Source organism: Moschus berezovskii, chromosome 15 (assembly GCF_049115385.1).
Source record: "Moschus berezovskii isolate FMDL1 chromosome 15, NW_MosBer_1.0, whole genome shotgun sequence".
NCBI classification, from domain to species: Eukaryota; Metazoa; Chordata; class Mammalia; order Artiodactyla; family Moschidae; genus Moschus; species Moschus berezovskii.
In genome coordinates, this window is record NC_142474.1 from 21361064 (window position 1) to 21383335 (window position 22272).

At 46.8% G+C, this 22272-nt stretch overlaps 1 protein-coding gene across 1 annotated transcript; it reads right to left on the reverse strand.

Annotated features, from left to right (window-relative positions):
* Nucleotides 1-359: 359 nt before the first annotated feature.
* Nucleotides 360-10457, reverse strand: LOC148775368 (short palate, lung and nasal epithelium carcinoma-associated protein 2B-like). Its single transcript, XM_088844373.1, has 9 exons — nucleotides 10334-10457; nucleotides 10105-10256; nucleotides 8375-8573; nucleotides 6629-6736; nucleotides 5292-5441; nucleotides 3100-3193; nucleotides 2032-2095; nucleotides 1091-1169; nucleotides 360-537 (listed from the first exon to the last, which is right to left on the reverse strand). Exons 2-8 carry the CDS (start codon nucleotides 10241-10243, stop codon nucleotides 1132-1134), a joined length of 792 nt encoding a protein of 263 aa, XP_088700499.1. The 5' UTR covers nucleotides 10244-10256; nucleotides 10334-10457; the 3' UTR covers nucleotides 360-537; nucleotides 1091-1131.
* Nucleotides 10458-22272: the final 11815 nt, after the last annotated feature.

Here is a 22272-nt window from a genome sequence, read left to right on the forward strand (position 1 = left end):
GAATCGCTTGTCTTCTGTGAGCCTCAGTTTCCTCATCTGTACAATGGGGACAAGAGCACTTCCTGGCAGAAGGGTGCTGTGAGGAGGTGATGAGGTCAGCTGTGCTGGGGAAGGCAGCCCTCCATCGTGGTGGTGCTGCAGTGGAAGCAGAGGGAGGCTGTCTCTCCGATACCTCAGGTCACTTTCTTGCCCATCCTGGGCCTCAGGTTTTCCCTTTGTAAGATATGAGATTGCAGCTAGATAATCCCAAATGTCCCTTCCAGCTTCAGATCCAGGTCTCTGCTGCCCTGATTGTCCATACCTCACCTCCCCCAAAATCCCAATGGAAGGAATGCCATGGGCCACACAGAAGGTGCAGAAATGCCTTTTTATTGCCTGGGGTGGAGGGCGAGGAGCATAGGGTGTCCTGACTGTGAGGAGGATATCTGAGAGGTGCCCTTTGACTGGGCTCAGTTGTCACTCCTGACGGATGGTGGCAGCACCGACCGTCCCAGAGGGAGACGGTACAGAGATTCAGTCAAGTCCCCGGGAACCAATCTGGAAGGAGACCCCAGTGTGAGGCATGGACACCCCAGGGCCCTTACCAGCTCCTGCGTTCAGCAGGCACAGCTGCCAGAGTGCTTCCCCACAGACGCTGCAAGCTCTGAGGCTTGGGAGGGACTGGCACCTGTAGTTTAGGGTCTTTCTCTGGCACCTGGCACTGACCCCTCTCCATCCCCTCACCCTCCCACCCCCTCACCTTAGCAACAATGGCTGATGTGAAAAGACTGATCAGGGCCCAGAGGAGCCAGGGTTCAGGGCTCAGTATATGATCAGGATCAGGGATCAGACTGAGATACGGGCCAGTGTCAGGGCTCAGTCAACAACTTGAGTTAAACTTCAACCTGACTGCATTCTGGGCTCAGTCAAGGAGCAGAATCAAGCACAATCTGGGTGTGATTAAGGGTCAGGACTCAGGCTGTGACCAAGATCAGGGCCCAGTCTGCTACTAGAGAAGGAAGAGAAGCCAAGCCTTGCTTCTCCTTCTCCACAGGCCCCTGTGGGGAGGTCTCATCCTTCCTCAGCCCAGGACCCCAAGTCCAGTCCTCACCAGCAGGCGGGCATCACAGTGGTTTTTCTCATCTGTCCTCTTCAGTTTACAATTTGTTGTGCAGTTTCCTGAAGTATATCTGAGGGAACAAAATCAGTAGCATTTCTCCAGATCTGGATATAGCGGAATAGAAACTAGATCCCAGTGGCTGCCACCCCCCAGCAGGTCAGACCTACAGCAGTGGGACTTCTTGCATGTCCCTCTGTCTATCTGAGTCTCAGTTTGTTCATCTGTAAAGTGGGCATGATGACAGTACCCACTCCACAGTGTTGTTGAAAGAATACAATGAGATGGTGTATATGAAGCACAGAAGTATGGCCCAGGTAACTGGGCCTGTGGCTATTTTCTAGAAGGACCACCTCCAGGACCCTGACACTGTTACTCACCCCATTTCTGTTGCCCCCCCAGCCCTAACAACCCCAGTCATGCCAGAGACCCAGGACAATGAAAGCCCCCAGGGGCTGGGGGTGAAGCCACAAATCCTCATCAGAAGGGAAAGGGAAGGGGCAGTGTTCAGTAGCAATGAGTATGGGACATTAGGCTCTCTGGTTTTTCTTTAAATCCGCTCATCAGCTTGGCAGTGTTTGAAATTTTTCATTTCTGAGGAAGCCAAGGATCAGAGAGGTGGAACCAGTTGACCAAGACCCCACAGTTGCTCAGAGCAAACCCAGGATTTGAACCCAGATCTGGCCCGTCCTCTTTCTCTCATCAATCTGTGCAGCAGCTTCCGTAGGTTTAAGGAAGGAGGGTGATAGAAGCCCTCCGTCTGCAGGGACACCGTTCCCCCAGCCACACTCTCCTGACTTGCTCGGGACAAAGGATCCTGAACTTCTCCAGGGTCCCCTGACCAGGCCTGCCTGTCAAGCAGGCATAGAGCTGGGTGCCTGCCCTTGGAAGCCTGCAGAGGGAGCCCCCCACCGCTTCCCCAGGCTGTGACTTACCGTTGAGGTTCCTAACCAAATTCTTATTCGAGGAGGTGATGACAGTGCGGATTCGTGGGCACAGCTGAGGGTCACAGGACACCAGGGAGAGACACAGCGAGAGATGGAGAGAGGAAGGCAGGAGCGATGTTGGGAGGGGGTGGGGGGAGAGGAGAGACGGGAGAGAAAGAGGACTGATCATTATCCGCCGGGAGCACCCTGCCACCACCCCAGAGGTGCTCACTACTCGGGACCTCACAGCTTCTGGCCCTTAGGAATCTCTAACAATGGAAACCTAGAAGGCCCAAATCTGAGAGCCAGAGCATGCTAGAGTCCTAAAACTTCAGAAGATTAAAGCCTTAAAATCTAGACTTTTAACATTCCAGCATGCTATGCTCTTAGAAACCTTGACCTTGGAACATTGGAATTTTAATCAGTCAAATGAGGCCCTGGAACCATAGAGAAGTGTTTCCAATGATTTCGTGTGTATACAATCCTCACAGATCTCATGAAAATGCAAATTCTTGAGTCAGCAGGTCTGGGGTAGGACCTGAGAGTCTGCGTTTCTAACAGGTGTCCAGATGAGGTCAGTGTTGCTATTCTGAGAACCACAGCTTGAGCAGTGCCCCTCCAGTTTCGTAAATCACAGAGTCTTCTGGAGGAATTTTTCCCCCATAAACCGTGATCCCCAGCCAAATCCCAGAGTTACTAATTTAGAATCATTTCTGGCACATGGTACATGTGGTTTGCATATGATGCACAGGAATCTTACAGTATGTGTACTTTTTATATTTAAATGAATTAAATAAAATTGTATTCAATAAAGAAGAATATTGCTAAAAGGCCTACTGGCAGTACATGGGTATGGTATATGATTCAAGTTGGAACCCAGTGATTTCAGCTCATATCAGATCCCTCCTACCCTTCTCCCCACACCAGGCTGAGTGAAGGAGGGGAGCAGCAGCTGACAGCCCAAAGGAAGTAGGCCCCTCAGAAGGGAAGATGCCCAAAGAGTACGGCCCACCCAGGGAAGGTCACCCCCGCTCCCCACCTGGCCTGGCTCTGAGCTGCCAGAAGTGGGGCACTCACCACAAACTGCACTAGGTAGGCCTCCACTTCATTCACAAGTGTGGTCAAAGTCCTTCTGATATCGCTGATCAGTCCAGTGAGGCTGGAGACGGGCCTGATAAAGACCAGTGAAGTTGGCAGAGCAGCCAAGGAGGAACAGTGGGAAGAGGGCGGGAGACAGTGGAGCACCTTGAAGTCAGGTGACTTGAGCTTCTACTCAGGGGATCATCACCTGGAACCACATGACTGACCAGCAGCTCATGAGAGTCCCATCACAAACATGAGACTTCATCCGTCCATCCATCCATCTATCCTTCCATTCATTCAAGCAGCATATATTTATACAGCAACAACCAGATATGCCAAGAACCAAGCCAGACTGGGGACACAGGAATAAACAAAGCACAAGCAGCTCCCAGTCTGGTAAGTAAGTATGAAAAGAGTGTGGCTAAGCCTGGCTCCTTCGCGCCTTCAGCCCCCAGCATAACTGTCACCTCCTCAGGGCAGCCCTCCCTGACTGCTGCGTAAGGGAGGGCTTTGTGTCATTGCGCCTGTTCAGTGTGCTGCTCTGCCAGGGAGGGTTGCCATCTGACATTTACCTCGTGGACTGTTTATTGTCAGACTGAATGCTTGTCTGTTTGTCATTCCCTCAAGAGAATAAGCTCCATGAGAGCAATTTCTTTGCCTGAAGTCACTGATACATCCTCCAGAGCTCAGAATAGTGACTGCCTGGCATGGAGGATGTGCTCAGCACATTTTTGGCTGAGGTAATAAATGAAGTAAACCTACAATTAAATAGTAATGACAACTTGCGGAAGGTATTCAGAAGGGCAAGAGCAGATTCTTACAAGAGAGAAGAGGAAGAACCTTGTTTTAGACCCTGAGTGATGAGATGTACATTGAGATGGGATGGGAGATAAGTGTACTTGGCATCCATAACAGCCTCTGCACGGGTCTCAAGGTGGAAAGAGTTTGTTTGAGGCTCAGAGCAAATGCTAGTGTGTCTAGGGCAGAGTGGCAAGGGGGAGAGCACCGTGATAAGAGGATGGACCCAAATCAGGTAGACTAGACGGCCCTGGGAGGGCTTGGGATTGTACCAAGAGTGGAGAGAAAAGCCCCCAGAGAGTTTGGAGCAGCAGAGTGGAATGCCATTTTACAGATACGGTCACTGAGACCCAGAAGGCTGGATGATTTCTCTGGAGCTATAGGCGAAGCAGTGTCCAGTAGGGCTCAATTTTTTCAAGTGATGGTAGTCTGCAAAGCTTATTTTTGGTTCTGGGGGTCTTTAGGCAACCTGTGATCATATCCCTTGTTGAGGCAGGATGGACTGACCTCTGCTCATGGCTCAGTCTGGTTCCTTGCCAAGGCCAACCTGCACCAGCCATTGCAGTTATATCTCCTCTCCCAGCCATGACTAGCATCAGCCTTTCTCCCTCCACCTTCTTCCCTGGGCTAAACATGCTCTTTCAAGCACACAATTTAAGATGTAGATTTGGTATGTTACCAGAAACCAGTGATTTAAAAGGAGAGGATTCAGTTTTCAAGATCTTATTTTGGGAATTTCCCAGTGCATGGAGGATGATTTGGGGACAATCTGAAATTAGAGCCCGTGGTAGGCATTTACTACTCCTCTTGCCCTCCTAACTAGAGGCAAGAAGGTAAACACAGTGAATTATTATTATTATCACTATATTATTATTATTGAGGGATATTATATAATATGAGAAGGGTGAGTTCTTCAAATAGACATAAGAGTTTAAATGTGCAAGCATCTAACAAGAGAGCTTCAAAAAGCATGAAGCAAAAACAGATAAAGCTGAAAGGTGAAATATGCAAATTCACAGTTATGGCTGGAGAGGTCAACACTGCTGTCTCAGCTAGGGGAAGAACCGAGAGACAGAAAGTCAACATGGATATTATTATTACTGAGAGCACAGTGCCAGGCTGTATGCTAAACACTTGCATCTTCTCCTTTGGTCAACACAGTAGCCTATGAATCAGGCATTACTACCATCCTCAGTTTAAAATGAACACTGGAGCTCCTAGAGCTAAAATGATGATAAAACCATAAGTCAGTGGCAAAGCTAGCTTGTCTCCAGAGTTTCACCTCTTTTTCACCATATTCTGCTCCCTCCCAGATTTAGGAATAGGGCTGAAATTAGGAGTTCCAACTCCTCTGGGAGTCCCGCTCTGCTGAGATATCTGGGCCTGACCTGTTCACGACGGGGAGTGAGATGTTGGCTGGTGTGTAGGTGCAGTCCCCCATGACCAGCATTAAGGTACCATTTTCAGCAATTTTAAAGCTGATACTTGTCTGTAGGACAAAGTTGCGGGTCAGGTCAACAACGGCACCCAACAGAGGCCTGTAGGGAATAAGATTCACAGTTAACAGAGGTGGAGAAGTCCCTTCTTGTTGCTCACTTGAGTCCCCTTCTCTGTGGACATTATATAGGGCGTCTATGGACAATGTCAATATTGTCTGTGTGCTTTACAGAATCTACATTCTTATATTAGGTTTTTCTTCTCCTGGCCACAAGGGTTTCTCTCATGTGAAATTTTTATACAGTATTACACTGATGATTAAAATAAATATAATAATCAACATTTCTTTAGCACAAATTCTGTGTTAGGTATTTCAAACAAAAATATTTTACCTGGATTAACTCATTTAATCATGACCGCACTACCATGACAGAAAATTACTCTCTCTATTTTCAGAATGTGGAAACACTTGGTATAGAGAGGTTAAGTAACTATCCCCCAAGATCTCATAGCTATTAAATGATGAAATCATAGTGCATTTAATTGATAAAGACTCTGCTGCACATCTTCATTTTATCTCTTTATATCTTTAAAATAATCAAAACACTTAAAAATTATAGTTTCCATATAATTTTCATATGCTATTTGTTACATACTGTACAATACTATGTGGCCCATACTGGTCACTATCATTTAAAGAGAATCTTTAGAGACAAAGTGATGCTGCAGGAAACTTCATCAAAGGGTTATAAATGTTCGATCTTCTCAGTTTTCAAGTTTTATAATTAGATAAGCATGATGATTTTGGACATATATTTCATGGAGGATTTTTTAGCAAAAGATTGGTTATGGCTAATGTTTCTTAGAACATTTTAAATGTTAAGATTTCAGGTGTGTTTGACTCTTTGCGAGCCCATGGACCATAACCCACCAGGCTCCTCTGTCCATGGGATTCTCCAGGAAAGAATACTGGAGTTGGTAGTCACTCCCTTTTCCAGGGGATCCACCCTCTGGGCCACCAGGGAAGCCCAAAAATGCTGGAGTGGGTAGCCATTTCCTTCTCAAGGGGATCCTTCCAACCCAGAGATTGAACCCAGATCTTCCACATTGCAGGCAGATTCTTTACCATATGGAACCACCAAGGAAGCCCTTAGACCTGGAAAGGTCTCCTTCTTTTACAGATTGGGAGACCAAGTCAGAAGCATGGAAAAGTACCTGATGCCAGATTGGCGATCTATTGGCATACTGCACTGCATCGTGCAAACCTCAGATTCTAACCAGTACTCACAGGGTCAGGATGACCTTAGCGGTGATGGGGATACGCAGGTTGATGCTTGTGCCTTCAGAAGTCCCTTGGAATGTGATATTCCCGATATTGATGCTCCTGATTGTCAACCTGTGCAAAAACGACAATTCACCCTTGTCATTTCTCAGGCAGCCATGTCTGGGCTCTTCTCTATGCCAGTCTCATGCTTAGCGTTCGAGCCTGACTGACTTTGCCTGCTTTGGTCTTCATGACAGCCCAGTTCAGAGGCTGGATTCTCTCCACTGGATGGCATGGCAGGAGACGGCTGTAATTCCCCCAAGACTCCAGGGTGAATATGTGCCAGAGTCAGAATTTGGTTTCTTAAAAACTTAAAGTATAGTTGCTTTACAGTGTTGTGATAGTTACAGGTGTACAGCAAAGTGATTCAGCTATATATGGATAGATAGATATGTGTGTGTGCTAGTCACTTCAGTCATGTCCGATTCTTTGCGACCCTATGGACTGTAGCTCATCAGGCTCCTCTGTCCACCAGGCTCCTCTTGGTTCTCTAGGCAAGACTACTTGAGTGGGTTGCCTTTTCCTTCTCCAGTAGATGGATATAGATATAGGTATATATAGATAGAGATAGAGATACTTTTCATTTCACATTTTTCCACTTACAGGTGGTTACAAAATGTTGAGCATAGTCCCTGTGTTATACAGTAGGTCCTTGTTGGTTGCCTACTTCATATACAGCAGTGTGTATATATTACTGCCAGACTCCTCATTTATCTCCCACACTGCGTTCCCTTTTGGTAGCCATAAGTTGTTTTTTCTATGTCCATCAGTCTGTTTCTGTTTTGTGTAAGTTCATAGCCTCATCTTTCAGATTACACGTATAAGTGATATCATGTGATATTTGTCTTTCTCTGAATTCACTTCGTACGATTATCTCTACATCCTTCCATTTGTTGCTGTAAACAGCATTATTTCATTCTTTTTTAGCAGAGCCAGATTTTGAACCCAGCACTGCTTGGCTCCCAGACTTCATGTATGGGGCCATGTATATGGTATAAATTCTAGTTTCCTCTGTCCTGAGGTCATTCAGACTTTTATACTCAGCTATATTCAGGGAAGAAAAGTTTTACTCCTTGGAAAAGCGACTTTAGGTACCAGAAAACAGGTAGAGACGAGGGTGAAGAGAGTCTTTATCCTGAACCTGAAATCACATGAGAAGAAAGCAAGCCTAGACCTTTAAGAGCCTTGATAGGTCCTGCAGCCCTGCCTCTAATTTTCCCAAACTCTAGAAGAGCTGGCCTCACATCAGTTCCACTCTCAGGGATGAACAAAGTTTCTTTTTTTTTTTTTTTAACTTTTCTGTCTTTGATCTTAAACTTACCTCCCCAAACATATGTATTCTCTTTTGGAACAAAGAACGTCAATGTGAACTCAACATCAGTTCAGTTCAGTTCAGTCGCTCAGTCGTGTCCGACTCTTTGCGACCCCATGAATCACAGCACGCCAGGCCTCCCTGTCCATCACCAACTCCCAGAGTTCACTCAAACCCACCTTCATTGAGTTGGTGATGCCATCCAGCCATCTCATGCTCTGCCATCCCCTTCTCCTCCCACCCCCAATCCCTCCCAGCATCAGAGTCTTTTCCAATGAGTCAGCTCTTCGCATGAGGTGGCCAAAGTATTGGAGTTTCAGCTTTAGCGTCAATCCTTCCAATGAACACCCAGGACTGATCTCCTTTAGGATGGACTGGTGAACTCAACATCAACTCACCGTAAACACCTGGGAGGTAGTGGAAGATTTTTAATATTGTACTTGTCCAACGTGATCTTAGCTTCCCGGATCTTCTCGTTAAGTAACGAGATCTCAGCTTCCTGGATTTTCTCCTTAAGTACCTCCTTCACAGGGATCATCTCCCAACATGTGAAATCCTGGAGTGACTGAAAATCAGCTTTCACTTTCTCAAAGATAGCTGCAAAAGCAATCTCCATTTAGGATGATACACAACTTATGAAGCAGCTCCTATGCACCAGGAACTAAATGAGACTATTTGCCTCTGTTATTTCATTCAGTCTTTACAACAGCTCCATAAAGTAGGTGTTACTATTATCTGCACTTTCATATGAGGAAATAAAACATCAAAACATTAAGAAATGGGGCTAAAGTCACACAGCTAGGAGACCTTGTTCCTTCTATGCTGCTTTCATACTAACATATACTCATCATTCATCAACAAAACAACCAATCCACTTTGTAGGCAAGAGATATTGATTGAACTCCAGCTTCTAATAGTGAAGCTCTAATGAGATACTCAAACAAATGAAATAAATTTGGAAAAAACTAAGAAATGGAAAACGTAGAATCAAGGAAAAATTATGGCTCCAACTCATGAAAGTGGCCAATAGGATTCCCAGGAACAGTCTTGCAGCAGGCCTAGAAAGAAATGACTCATCCAGGAGAAGAAGGACAGAGTGTCCTAATGGGGGTCCTTCAGAGAAAAAGGGATTTGATAGAATGATGGCAGATGTAGAATGTCACATTTGGAAAGAATTAAGAATATATATTTTGAAAGCAAGTCAAATGAGAAATAAGGCGATAACTAGTCAAGGAAAAGCAAAAGGCTACAGGAAAAGATATGTAATCATAGTAGTTCTACTTGGCTCTGCAACGGATGGTATCACCTGATTATAAGGATGCAAACAGAGATGGAAGCTACTTCTGGTCCTGTAACTTACTAGGTGATCTTGGTGCAGACACTCTGTTTCTGAGCTCAGTTTTATCAGCAATGAAACTGGAAAGTATATTTTTGAAGGGTGCCTGAGGTTGGGGGCGGGAGGAGAAGGGGACGACCGAGAGTGAGACGGCTGAATGGCATCACCAACTCTGTGGACATGAGTTTGAGTGAACTCCGGGAGTTGGTGATGGACAGGGAGGCCTGGTGTGTTGTGATTCATGGGGTCGCAGAGAGTCGGACACGACTGAGCGACTGAACTGAACTGAACTGAACTGAAGTCCTGGCAAGGTTTCAAGGCAGTCATTTTCAGAAGTTAGTTTCTCCTATAAAGAATGTTTGTCAGTGTGCTGGTAATGTTTACAGGAAATGAGAAGGCCAAGTTCTCTTAAGAAATCAGAATTAAAAAGCGATATGACTAACTGGTTTGGGTGGACTCTGGGAGTTGGTGATGGACAGGGAGGCCTGGCGTGCTGCGTTTCATGGGGTGGCAAAGAGTCGGACACGACTGAGTGACTGAACTGAACTGAACTGATGACTAACTGCAAAGGCGGGTAGTTTTAAGCCTACCTAGGTTTGGTAGGGATTAATTTCCAATTAGATAATACAAATTACCAAGAAGACTGAATGACCCAACAGAAGAATATGCTGCAAATATAAATAAAATATTTCATTTAAATAATGTAAATGACAAATAAAAGATGAAAAATGGAGTGAATTTTTTCAAAATTAGAGAAATAGGAGCCACTGATCATCCCACCTGCTGACTCACGTTCAGATGCACTGTCATCAATCTCAAGTCCTTTTTTAAGAGCAGATTGCAGCTCTCTCTCAACATTGTTGTCAGGAAGAGATGCTGAAGTCCCAGTGAGCAGGCCGCACAAGAGAACAAGTCTCCAAAGCTGAAACATCTTGTCCTGACACCTGGACAGTCATGGGAGGAACAGGAGTGAGAATTACCCACAGGGAAAGGGGATCTTTGATGAATACCTTTCACTTACACTCAATAGTGCTTGAATGTAGATGTGGCTATCTGCTCTCTTACAGCTGGGCAGCCCAGGTCAGGAAGCTAGAGCAACTTGTACAAAGATACACCACCACTGAGTAGAGGAGATAGTATTTGGAAAGTCACGCTTGACTCCAGGTCAATGCTCTTTACACAGAGGTCATTTGCATTTTCTGACTTCTCTGCCTGGAACATTTCCCTCTTCTTTGCATTTTTACATGAGTCACTTCTTGCTGAGTCTCCAGCTTCAGTAAGATATCATATCTTCTGTAAAGACCACTCTAGGCCCCTTCCCAGGGTCTAGGTCAGGGGCCCTCACTCCACCATCTTGTAGTCTTCATTCTCTGATCAGAGTCCTTGGTACAATTAGTGATGACTTGCCTCCTTTCTCACCAGGCTGTGAACCCCTTAGATAGGGACTGTAACTTTGTGAATTCCCAACTGATAGTAAAAAAACCTGCACCTAATACAGTACAACAAAATAAAGGTTTGCAGAATAAAAGTATGAACAAATAAATGGGCACCACATCATGACCCCACATTGCTTACCAGTTTGACACTTCTCCTAATATAATTGATTTCTTAATTTGCTATATTGAGAATATTAGCTAATTCATGTGGCCCTATCCCTCTGCCTCTTGGCCCCAGAGCCTTTTGAAGATCTCCATGTGGGGTGAGATTAAGGGGAAAGCCCACCATTCACAGGTTTGGAGGAAAATACTTACAAAATCCGTACTCCCATGCACACTCTCCTGGAATTCTGCCGGGTGGTGATGGCCCTTATATGGTGGTGTTGGGGTGGGAGGCTGCCCCTGGAAACAAGCCCTGGGTCCAGGGCCATCCAAGGAGACTCCAAAGAAAATAATGCTTGTCTAGAGTGAACAGAGAGAGACTTCCAAAGCAAAGGTCACCCAGGATGCTTGAATTGAAATGGGTGGATATGGAGAGGACTCTGTGCCAAGACTAAGAGCAGGTTCTCATGGCAACTCCAGCTGCCAAGATAGTGGCCATTGTCGGTGAGGTTTGGGGTAAAGACTGAGAATGGATGAACTGGAGATTGTTGTGACAGGAGGACCCATAGTGATCATCCAGCCTAATTTTGTCATCATTTGGAAACTCAGTTCAAGAGAAGGAGAGCAACCAGCTTGAGGTCACCCAGTAAGACATGGACAGAGATTGCTAGAATTATGCCCCATGGAGTCAGGGTCAGGGACTAGTGAGTCATTGTTTCCAACTCTTCTCTGATTTTTGAGTGCTCTCCACCACATCCCTCACAGTGGAGCCAGCCTCAGGACAGATGTTTGTAATGATTCATTGCTCAATACCATCCTCCGAAGTCTGCCTACACATTTAACTGGCAGAGTCCTCCCCGAGAGACAACAGTATCTGCCTGCAAAATACCTTCTTTTATGCGGTCTCCCTCTGCACACTTGCCCCCAACCCCTCTGCTCCCAATGCAGCAGCCAGAGGGGTCTCATCCAGTGAAACCCAAAGTCCCCATCACGGTCCCCGTGTCATCTGCTCACTGCACCTCCAAACCATCTCCCTCTCCCTCCGCGGTCCCTACTGTCTTCCTTCTGTTCTAGAAAGATCCCAGCCTTTTTTCTGCCTTGGGCCTCTGTACAGACCATTCCATCTTCCTAGAACTCTCCTTCCTAGCTGTCACTGGCTCTAGACATCACCTCACAAACTGTGACCATCCACCAGGTGGTCCCTCCATTTCCCCCGACTCATCTTCTGGTTGCCTTCTTTCACAGCAAATTATCATCATTTGACTTTTTTCTCTTGTTCTCTGCCCTCAGCAACTTTTTACCATCCTTTGCTCTGTAGCTTTCCTCTCACATGGGTCCCCCAAACCTTGACCTGGCCATAGAATGCTCCAAGCCTCTCTGGAGCATCGTATAAAGCCATCCACTCCCTGGGAAGATGGTAAGGGTCCCATCACCAGAAATGCTCAGGAACTTGACCAGATGGCTGCTAAGAGCCTGTGTGATTCGATGTAACTGTGAGCCATGATTCTAAACCTCCTTAGTCTCTACAAAAACCACTGTTACACATTTGTATGACTCTTCTTCCCAGATATTTTTTCTCCCTGAGTCTGGCTCACGGAGAGCTATGATTCTGAGCTATGGAACATGGAGCTATGGTTCCCTCAGGCTTCCTGCCTCTTTCCTTTTCTCAACCTCCCTGCCTCCCAAGACCCCACCTCCACCTGGCCATGGCCTCCTGGAATCACAGTGGCTGGCGCTATTTCTCAGCATGGACCACACCCAGGACAAAGCCAGCTTCTTGCACTGATATCAGTCTCCTCTCATGGCTGAGCTTTGAGGTGAAATGATCTTCATGCTTGATCCCTGGTGGTGAGTCTGGGGCTGGAACACAAGTTCCTACTTTCTAAGGAACCATGTTCTCATGGTGTCTCACTCCTTTAGAGGTTCATTGGCTCTAATTCACTTGAAGACAGAACTTCACCACACAGTCAATGTCTCCCATCTGCTAAAGCACTTAGGGGACTCCCGAGCTTAGTACACACTAAACTAAATCTACCAAAGTGGAGAGAAACCATGTCTTCCTTCTCTCTGAGGCCCTCTGTCCTCTGCTCCCTACAGTGTGTTTGGAACTCTTGAAGAAGCATATTCATACTTACACATAGGAAGACATGAACATTCAACATGCATGCATGCATACCTGCAAGAACAAGACAGCATCACTAGATTCAAGAAAACACCTAAAATTCAGTTCAGTTCAGTTCAGTTCAGTCGCTCAGTCGTGTCCGACTCTTAGCGACCCCATGAACCACAGCACGCCAGGCCTCTCTGTCCATCACCAACTCCCGGAGTTCACTCAAACTCATGTCCATCGAGTCGGTGATGCCATCCGGCCACCTCATTCTCTCTCGTCCCCGTCTCCTCCTACCCCCAATCGCTCCCAGCATCAAAGTCTTTTCCAGTGAGTCAACTCGTCCCATGAGGTGGCCAAAGTATTGGAGTTTCAGCTTTAGCATAGGTCCTTCCAATGAACACCCAGGATTGATCTCCTCTAGAATGGACTGGTTGGATCTCCTTGCAGTCCAAGGGACTCTCAAGAGTCTTCACCAGCACCACAGTTCAAAAGCATCAATTCTTCGGTGATCAGCTTGAGACCATGTTACCAGAGTTCTGGTGAAAAAAGGTCTCTATGCACAAAAGGGGCTATGGGTGTCCACAGATTGCCTGGGTTTGTTTTTGTCCTTAAAGATACAGTTAAGATACAATTATCTGACAGAGTTCACTAGAAAGTGAAGCCATACAAAGGGAATGAGACACTGTATCCTTTCAGTGCCTGGATCCAGCTGTGCCTGATGTCCTCTGTGCCCTAGACTTTCCAGTTCAAATACATTTCTCCCTCCTGTCTTTTTTGTTGACGTCGGTGTGATTTGGGTCCTGCTGTTCAAACCCACAGTAAGTCCTGACTCAGCACACTTGTAGACTCACATCTGCTTCCTCCCTTCTGATGACTACTCGAGGGTCACATGACCACACTGGAAACGTAACAGACTTCAAAGCCTCAGAAGATCTCAGAATTCAAAATTTAACCTCTTTGCTGAAAAGTCTTGGGAGCTTGTGGCCCAGAGAAAGAGAAAGACTCATCCAAGACTACATCCAAAGGTTCAAAGTGGTTTGAACCTCACTTACTTTCCTCTTTCATTTCATCTCTTTTGGTTTGGTTGACATTTTCTACTTTGGGCAATAGTCTTAGGGGGGAAAAAAAAGACTAACCAGAATCACCTCGTAAGTTTCTTTAAATTATAGATGCCTGAGCCCCTCCCTAGGTACTTAGGCTCAGGGGCTCCAGGGTGGCTGACCAGAAATGGAAGTGACTGGACTAGATGGCTCAAAGGTACTTTCTACCTTGAGTTCTACGAGCTGTGACCCCCATGCCATCCTCTGGAAGCTCAGCTCCACCTAGACATGACCTCACAAACCAATATGCTTATGCGGCTTCATCTTGTTTCCTCTTCTCAGCAACCACACAGAGGGTGTTACTGCCCCCATTTCCCAGCTGAGGAACATGAGGTTCAGGAGGGCAGGATGACTTGTTCAAGGTCACAAGGATAGGAAGGGGCAGAGCTGGATAGTGACCCAGTTCTGTGCCTTCTCCCATCGAGGTCGGCTGTTCCAGCTCCCATCCTCTGGGGGCAGCAGCGAGTTGCATTCTTTGGCCCGAGTGTCCAGCACCCAGGAAGGCCACAGGTGAACGGCTGGCCCTGGGCTTGGCCCTGCAGGTCCGCTTTAGCCATTGGTGCTCACGACAACCCCATGAGGAGACTTGAAGCCCCATTCTCCAGCTGAGGAAACTGAGGCTCAGGGAAGAGAGGTGACTCACACAGGTACCACGTGGACATGGCCCAGCATTTGGGTCACCAGGGAAAGACCTTTCACCCAGATCACACTGAGGCCAACTGGTTTGGCAGGAGCGTCTTTGGACTTAATACCCTGTTTGTTCCTCAAACTCTGCTGTTTGATTTGGTTGTAACGCCTGGTGCACTGGGCCTGTGTCAACCCAGAACACCCGGTCCAGGAAGCACAGATCGGTGGCCACTGGACATCAGACTGGGAGCACTGGCGGAAAGCTCTGGGTCATCCAGGATTAATTTCCATTTTCCCACCTGCTTCTCAGTAGGAACCTGTACGCCTGACCTGGACATGAAGGTGGCCAGGGCAGAATAGGGGCAGGGCTGGAGGCTTGGGGAGTCAGTGTTCTCCACGCTGACTGTGATCCCACCATCAGAGCACAGAGCAGCCTGACCTTGGGGTTCAGATGTTGAGGAACCCATCCAGCAGAACCTTGGACCCGTCAGCAGACCACCCTCCCAGGCAGTCTGTGTCCAGTTCTGCAAACACTGGGGTCCCTCTTCCCCTAGTTGTGAGCACAGAGCTGAAGTCTGTGTTAAAATCTTGTGAAGGGAGTTTTCCTGACTCAGGAACACAGGCCAAGGGCCTGAGTGTGATGTAGTGAATTCAATCCGGTTTTGCCCCAGGCTTCACCTGTGCTTGGATCCTGGCTCCAAAAGGAAATTAAAAGCATACCTCGGGGGTGGTGCTCATACCCTGGCTTCAGTGCTGGGCCAGCTATGTTTGAATCCTCTCTCTTAACTTGTTACAGGTTGTGCAGTCTGGACAAGGAGCTTCATCTCCCTGAGCCTCAGGCCTCTGTGTGTGAAATGGGACTAAAGATGGGATTCTCCTCCAGGTGTGTGGTGTGTCTGCAGTGGGATAATGTGTATGAAGGGTGGAGCATGAGGTAAACCCTGATATGCAGTAACACCAGAGCTGAAATGATGGTGACAGCTGCTCCTGTTGTCCGATCACTTCTCTCCCTCCACCTCAGGTCTCCCATCTGCACTTGGCCCTACCCCAGAGGGCTATGGGGAATATGAAGTGAGACGATAAAGCATCCAGCATGCTTAATGCTTAATCAATGGCTGATGCCCCTCTTATTTTCGAGCGCTGGATGAGATAAAATGGTCTCAGGTGTCCGGTATACCAGTGTCCACAAATTTTGGCTTCCTTGGGTGAAGGTGTATCACCTCCCTTGGCAGGTACACTTCCTCATAAGCCTCAGTTTCCCTTCTGGGGCTGAGTTAGCAATGAGAGTACTATGGTCCCAAATACAATCTGATTGATTATAGGAACTCGATGAAGCTTTCTGCTAAGAAGCCCTTGCAGGCAGCTCCTGGACTTGGAGGGAAGGATTGATTAGTGATGTCTGCCACAGGTTCAGGAGGGGAGAGTGGAGGCACTGTGTGTTTGCCACTGTGGGACCAGGTCATATCCAATGGCCCTTTATCCAGCAATGGGCACACCAACACCACACGTTCATGGAGGGTGGGACTCTGGGACCTGCCTGGGGCTGGGGAGAGGAGAAGGAGACCCCTACCTAGGTCCCAGGTTTGGCTCTGTTAGTAGCCTGCTTTGTGACTCTGAGTATGATGTTTGTTTGCTCTCAGGGTTTCTGTTTCCTCTAACTGCAAAATGAACAGAGGTTTTCTGCTAGACAACTGACCCCTCAGGGCTTTGAGAGGTTTCAGGAACACCTGGTGGTTACTTGCTACACTCCCACCAGCTGGGGCAGCCCACACTCTTGCTTTGAGCATGAATCCCACCAGCTCTTTGGGCACAGTGATTGCATCCCATTCTCTGAAACCATAAGGGTCAAGACCACCGTCTTCATGCTCAGGGCCTGACATAGACACTCAAATATTTATTACAGCTTTCAGAAGAGTTTTTCTTTAATGCTGATTAATTAAAATGTACACATTTAGAAACCATGCATTTCATTATAATAAGAGAGAAGCTTTGGCTAGAGTCAGCCTTGGGTGTGCATCCCAGATTTCTCCCTTCTTGTCTATGTGACAGCAGGCAAGTGACCTAACGTCTCAGCATTTTTTTAACCACGAAATTAGAACTAGAGTGTCTTCTAACTTAAAAGAGCTGTTGGGAAGATTAAATAAGGAAATGTCAGTAGAAAGCCCATGGCAGTACTGGCTGGAGAAGGTGCTCCATGGATAATAGTGATCATCATCATATCTAGTATTGCAGTACATAGTAGTGAATGGTGACCTAAGCAGCATTTGGAGCCCAGGAAAATGAGGAGGGTGACAAGGGGCAGTGTGTGCAGTTCTTAAAAGTATTACAGGCCTGAGCTCAAGTCATGGCATTGCCACTTACTAGCCTTATGAGCTTTCCCTCTCAGAGACTCAGCTTACTCACCTGTAAAGTGGGCACAATGGGTTTACCTACGTCATTGAACTGGTCTGAAGGGTACACAGTAAGCATGTGTGAACCTGGACTCACAGCCCTAAAGATGTGCTTTCTTCCTCTTCTAATTGAGTGGGAGCCTCACGAGGCAGGGATCTAATCTGTTTTGTGCCCTGACATGTCCCCTGTGTCATATTGATGCACTGTGATCGTCGCTGAAGGACATGTTTCCCGACGTGTTGTTGCTGCTGTTATTATAGCACATAGACCAGGGACCCTGCCCATGGGTGACTTCCCTGAGGGAAAGCACGTTGCTCTGTTTTCAAGTACTTTCCATGCACGTCTGCCTCTCCCCAGACACTGGACTTCTGTTGCATTGAGACCCACCCCTACCTTCTCTCTGGTCCATCCCTGTTCAGGTGACCACAGGTATTTGTGGTGGCCAAAGGTGTGGGCCTGACTGGCCCAAGGTTTCTCCCCTACACACGTTACTCCAGCTAGTGGGGATGTAGCCAGTAGTCCGCAGATATTCCTGACCACCTCTTAGAGCCCTGAGGGTTCAGCTGTGTAGCAAGAAACCTCTGTTCATTTTGTCATTAGAGCAAATGGAGACCCTGGAGAAAATGAACATCTTACTCAGAGTCGCAAAGCAGGTTATAAACTGAGAAATGACTGGAACCCAGATCAGGGTCCCTCCTCCATCCCGCATCACTAGGCAGGTCCCAGAGTCCCACCCTCCATGAACATGTGGTGTCCACATGCCTATCACTGGTCGGAGGGACCATTAGGGGTGACCTGGTCCTGCCCTGGCAAGCATGCAGTCATTCCACTCTTCCCTCTGAACTTGTGGCAGACATCATTAATCAGTCCTGCCCTCCAAGCCCAGGAGGGCCTGGGAGGGCTTCTCTGCGGAAAGCTCTATCCAGTGTCTACAATCAATGAGGTATACTTGACACCATAGTTCTTAGAGTCTCTAACATGGTCCTGGACTGGAAGCTGAAACTTAGTGAGAATCACACTTTCCAACCAAGGGAGTCAGAATTTCTAGACACAGGTCTATACACCAGTCAGCAAGGGAGTCAGAATTTGTAGACACAAGTCTACTGGAAGTCTGAGCCCATCTAGCTCATGTGGTCTTTATGGCACACAAACATAAGAAATGTAGTTGCCTTTGATTAAGCGTAAAGCATATTGGATGCCTGATCTCCTCGCCTCATCCCCTCCATAACCCTGTGCAGTGGCGTCATTGCAGATAGGGGATCTGAGGTGGAGGGGAGTGAAGTGACCAGACGCCAGCAGTAATTACAGTCATCATCATCACTGTTGTAGCCGTGCATAAGGGGCCTGCACACATGATCCCTCCACATCCTCACAGCACACCTGTGAGGACAGTCATAGTTCATTTCACATTAGGGGACCTGAGGTTAAGGGACATGAAGCCCCTTGTCCAGGAACCACAGCCAGCAACAGACAAAGAGAGGATTCAAACCCAGTGTGCCTGACCCCAAAACTGGGCCTGACAACCACGCCCTCGGTACGCATTTCATTTACATTTTGCCACCAGGATCCGGGCACCAGGTTTTATTCATTTACTTACTCATTTTTGCTCATTTTATAATGGGGCAGCTGAAGCCTGGGGCCAACACTGTGTCTGAGTTCACCACATCTCTCTGGAACCCCTGGGCCTTGGCTCTGAGGTGAGAAAAAGTCTCTTCACAAGAGTTTGGCTCAGCCCTGAGCTCTGTGCCCACAACCAGGGAAAGAGGGACCTGTGCTATTTGCAGAACTGGGTACAGACAGCGAAGAGGGTGGTCTGCTGACAGGTTCAAAGCTCTGCTGGATGGGGTCCCCCATGTCCCAGGCCCAGCCTTGGGCACCTGGCCTGCCACCTTCTCCCTGCTCTGTGTTCTGATGGTGGGACGACAATCAGGGTGAGGAAGGCTGGCCTCTCAAGCCTCCAGCCCGACTTCTAGATTGTCCTGGCGGCGTTCATCCAGACCCTGTGAGATGCAGCTGGGGGACTGGAGGTGATGGACCCTGGATGACCTGGAACTCTCCACCGGTGCTCCCAGCCTGTGCCAAGTGGGCACCCCTCTGGGCTTCCTGGATCGGATGTTCCGGTTGACAGGGGCCCAATGCATCAGGTGTAACAACCAAGTCAAACAGAAGCGGTCAAGGACTAAACAAGATATTCACGTCTATGGATGATCCTGCTCCACCAGCTGGCCTCAACGTGATCTGGGTGAAAGGTCCTTCCCCTCGGGCACAAATTCTGGGTTGTGAGACCTGGACAAGTCACCTCCCTTCCCTGAACCTCAGTTTCCGCAATTGGAAAATGAGGTCTTCCAAACCTTATAAGGTTGTGGTGAGCATCAGTGGCAAAAATCGACGAGCAGCGTCAAGCCTAGAGCCACACATTCACCTGCACCTCCTGAGTGCTGGGCGCTGGGGCCAACAACTGGGACTTCTGCTGCCCCCAGAGACTGGAAGAGCCGACCTCGATGGGGGAGGACGCAGAACTGGGTGCACTCTTCAGCTCTGTCCCTTCCCATCATGTGGCCTTCAGCAAGTCATCCTGCCCTTCTGAGCCCCACGTTCCTCAGCTGGAAATGGGGCAGTAGCACCCCCTGCGTGGTTGCTGAGAAGATGAAGCAGGATAAGCATGTAGGTTGTGAGGGTCATGTCTAGGCAGAGGTGGGGCTCTAGAGGAAGGAGTGGAGGCTCAAGCTCTTAGAACTTAAGGTAGAAAGTACCTTTGGTCCATCCAGTCCAGTTATTTCCATTTCTGGCCAGACACCCTGGGGCAGCCTGTCTGGGAGCTGGTAACCCTAAGTATCTAGGACGTGGCTCAGGCATCTATCATTTAAGCAGACTTATTAGATAACTTTGTTGATCTTTTTTCTTTTTTAAAAGCAAAACTTAACATCTGTGAACAGAAGAAAATAAGTGGGTTAAAGTCACATGCACATTTAACTTTAATGATCTACCCCGTTTTGAGAGTGGGATAGTAAAGTTCCTAGCTAACACCGCATTGCTGTTTATTTCTCCTTGTAGCTCTATTTACTCGTGCTTCATATAGTCAGGTGTTCTAAGGTTAAACACACTAACATTTGCTATTGTTAAATCTTCCTGGTGTATTGACCCCTTTGTCACTTTATAACGAGGCTCTGTTTCTTTTCATCATTTTTAATTTAAAGTCTATGTTGTCTGTTTTAAGTGTGGCTAACCCTGCTGTTTGATTTGTTTATTTGTTAACATTTTCTTGAAATGTCTTTTTCTATCCCTTTACACTCAATCTATGTGGGCAGTGAGTGTTAAAGTGAATCTCTTGTGGGCATTATATTTTTGGACATCGCTTTGTATTTATTTAGCTATGCTATGTATTTTAGTTTGATAATTTAACCCATTCCCATTTAAAGTAATTTTTGATTGGTGAGGACTCACTATTGCCGTTTTAATTGTGCTTTGTTTGTGGATCCATTGTTTCTCATTTCTTGTCCTGCCGTCTCTTTTTGTGTGTGTTTTAGTATCCTTTTGTTTCAGTATGATTTAAATTCTTTATGTGTTCTTTTATGTGATATTAATTCTACTAAAGTTGAATTGTGATCAGTTTAAAATAGGATGTTTCAAGGATACAATATTTTATGTTATCCTCACGGTAACTAGGAGAGGAAGCCCAGTAATTATTACATAAAAGAACATGGAAAGAATTCAAAACATACTGAAACCAAAAGACACTAAAACACACACAGAAAAGATTGCAGGATGAGAAATAAGGAACACTGGCTCTAGAGAGGAGCAGAAAATAGTTCAAACAATGGGGAGAGTAAGCTCTTTCCAGTCAACAATTACTTTCAATGTAAGTGGATAAAAGTCTCCAATCAAAATACTTAGAATGGCTAAATAAACAAAGAAAACAATATCCAACAGTACATCTCCCAGGGAGGGGATCAAGACGGTGGAGGATTAGGACAGATTCTTACCTTTTCCCACAAATTCATCAAAATACACCTACATGTAAACAGTTCTTGCAGAAAGTCTACTGATCACTGGAGGAAGAACTCAGAGTTCAAAGAGGACCAGAAAATCTCTACATATCTGGGTAGGACAAAGCAAAAAAGAAAAAGAGAGAGAAAGGAGTGGGGATGGAACATGTGCCCCCGGAGGGAGCTGTGAGAGAGGGGAGGTTTCCACACACTGGGAAGTCCCATCATTGGCAAGGGGATCAGCCAGGACAGAAGGGGAGCTTTGAAACCTCAGAGCAGAGCACGGCCACTGGTTTCTGGAGGGTCAGATGGTGAAATCCTACTATTTGTGACTACATGGCTGGATCGTAAAGGCATTATCCTAAATGAAATCAGTTAGAAAAAGACCTACACTGTGTGATCTCATATATAATTGGAAACTAAAAACAAAAGCAAACCCATAGAAAAATCAGATGTGATAACCAGAGGTGGAGAGTAGGAGAAGAGGAAAGTGGAAAACGGTCAAAAACACACACTTACGATTCAAAACATATGAATACTGGGGATGTAATGCACAACATGGTGACTAGAGCTAACAGCGATGCATGGTATACAGGAACGTTGCTGAGAGCAAATCCTAGGAGTTCTCATCACAGTGAAAAAATGTTTTTCATTTTTTCCTGAATTTTTTGTTGTATCTCTAAGGGAAATCAATCCTGGGTGTTCATTGGAAGGACTGATGCTAAAGCTGAAACTCCAATACTTTGGCCACCTCATGTGCCAAGTTGACTCACTGGAAAAGACTCTGATGCTGGGAAGGATTGGGGGCGGGAGGAGAAGGGGACAACAGAGAATGAGATGGCTGGATGGCATCACCGACTCGATGGACATGAGTTTGAGTGAACTCCGGGAGTTGGTGATGGACAGGGAGGCCTGGCGTGCTGTGATTCATGGGGTCACGGAGAGTCAGACACGACTGAGCGACTGAACTGAAGAGAAGATGAATGTTAGCTGAACCTATTGTCATAATCATTTCATAATACAGAGAAATCAAACCAATGCCTTCAACTTATACAGTGATGCACGTCAATTTTTTCTCACTGAAAATGATAAAAAAAGATTGTTAAAATGTGTAAACTATTATTATGAGAGCTGACACTTCCTGCCCCCTCTGTCTGTATGAGACAATGATGACAAGGTAGTTTGGGCAGACCTACCAGCTGGAAAAC

Excerpts from the sequence above, each read along its gene's own strand:
- LOC148775368 (XM_088844373.1), bottom strand. The coding sequence starts at position 10,243 with ATGTTTCAGCTTTGGAGACTTGTTCTCTTGTGCGGCCTGCTCACTGGG. Across the intron at positions 5,442-6,628 it reads GCTAAGGTCATCCTGACCCT|GCCTCTGTTGGGTGCCGTTG; the intron begins GTGAGTACTGGT and ends TATTCCCTACAG. Across the intron at positions 3,194-5,291 it reads TCACTCCCCGTCGTGAACAG|GCCCGTCTCCAGCCTCACTG; the intron begins GTCAGGCCCAGA and ends GGTCTTTATCAG.